General features: G+C 61.5%; 1 protein-coding gene across 1 annotated transcript in view; it reads right to left on the bottom strand.

Moving 5' to 3' along the window:
• Positions 1–1,580, bottom strand: part of Colec11 (collectin sub-family member 11) — a 42,562-nt gene that overhangs the window by 5,852 nt on the left and 35,130 nt on the right. The window contains exon 4 of the mRNA XM_013028878.1: positions 709–780. Within this exon, the coding sequence (XP_012884332.1) occupies positions 709–780 (72 nt within the window). The remainder of the gene's footprint in view (positions 1–708; positions 781–1,580) is intronic.

Raw genomic sequence — 1,580 nt, 5'->3', positions numbered from 1 at the left:
ATCCCTCTGCCCCGGGGGTCCCTGTGCCCTGGGGGTGCCGCTCACACCTGCTGGGGGTCCCTGTGCCCTGGGGGTCCCTGTGCCCTGGGGGTGCCACTCACACCCGCTGGGGGTCCCTGTGCCCCGGGGTGCCGCTCACGCCCGCCAGGGATCCCTCTGCCCCGGGGTGCCGCTCACGCCCACTGGGGGTCTCTGCTAAGAATCACCCCAGCTCCTCGAAAGGCCTAAGAAGCCAAAGTCCAGGGCAGATGGACACAGGGCACCCTCACACTTGGGGGGGACGCTGTATGAGGGCGCCAGGTCACCCTGGCACACAGCATCGTTTCCTGAGTCCTGGAGGAGGGGAGACCCAAAGTTTTCACCCCACCCAGACCTGAGGGGGCACAGAGCGAGGACACCTCACTCCACCGAAGCCTGCCCGACCCAGAGCTAGCAACCCCTCACCCCACCCCGGCCTGCCAGGCCCAGCGCGGACAAGCCCTCGGCCCCTCAGACAGGGTGAGCACTGCAGCAGGTGCATCACAGAAGCATGTCCAGCCACCATGCAGGACAGCTGCTGTCCATGCCGGCTCTCCGACCCAGGCAGAGAGGGCCACGGGACAACGATCGATGGCAAATACCTTTAGCACCATGCAGGACAGCTGCTGTCCATGCCAGCTCTCCGACCTAGGCAGAGAGGGCCACGGGACAACGGTCGATGGCAAATACCTTTAGCACCAATGGGGCCATATTTTCCATGCCGACCCACACTGCCCTTCTGTCCTTTGTCCCCCACGTCTCCTGTGGAAAACAAGGAGATCAAAGTCGGTTGATGCACAGGTGATCCCACACACACCCTGATTAAAACACAGCGCTCCACCTCCACCAGTCACTCAGGTGGCCGGACGGCTCTTCACGCGTCACGCATGGTCACAGCGGACAAGGGAAGATGCGTGCCCCCTGAAAGTCATACACACCCCAGGACAGGAAAAGGCAAACGTGGTGCCCTTGAGACACGCGCTGAGCAAGGCCTGCTGTCCTCACGGCCGTGGAGGGAAGGACAGGACATCCCCGCCACCCCGCACACCCCACCACGACAGCTCCACCCTCACCCAAAGCCGGGACTCACGACCGCGCAGGCTGAGTCTGAAGACGACGCTCCAGGAGACGGGGCTGGAAAAGCACCTCGAACGGCGCCTTGGGACTTGGTCGGGTCTATAGTCAAGTGACCCAGGGTGCTCAAGTCTCATCCCAGGACTTGTAACATGCACAAAAACACACTGCAGCACACACATCACATCATGATCCTACAGCACACACGCTCACACCGTGACCCTGTAGCACACGCTGACACCCTGACCCTGTAGCACACACTCACACCCTGACCCTGTAGCACACACTCACACCCTGACCCTGTAGCACACACTCATACCATGACCCTGTAGCACACCCTCACACCATGACCCTGTAGCACACACTCACACTGTGACCCTGTAGCACACACTCACACCCTGACCCTGTAGTACACACTCACACTGTGACCCTGTAGCACACACTCACACCCTGACCCTGTAGCACACACTCACACTCTGACCCTGTAG

The sequence above is a fragment of the Dipodomys ordii genome, unplaced genomic scaffold, assembly GCF_000151885.1.
Source record: "Dipodomys ordii isolate 6190 unplaced genomic scaffold, Dord_2.0 Scaffold115, whole genome shotgun sequence".
Taxonomy (NCBI): domain Eukaryota; kingdom Metazoa; phylum Chordata; class Mammalia; order Rodentia; family Heteromyidae; genus Dipodomys; species Dipodomys ordii.
The sequence above is the reverse complement of the archived record's forward strand: the minus strand, read 5'-3'. Positions and strand labels throughout refer to the sequence as shown.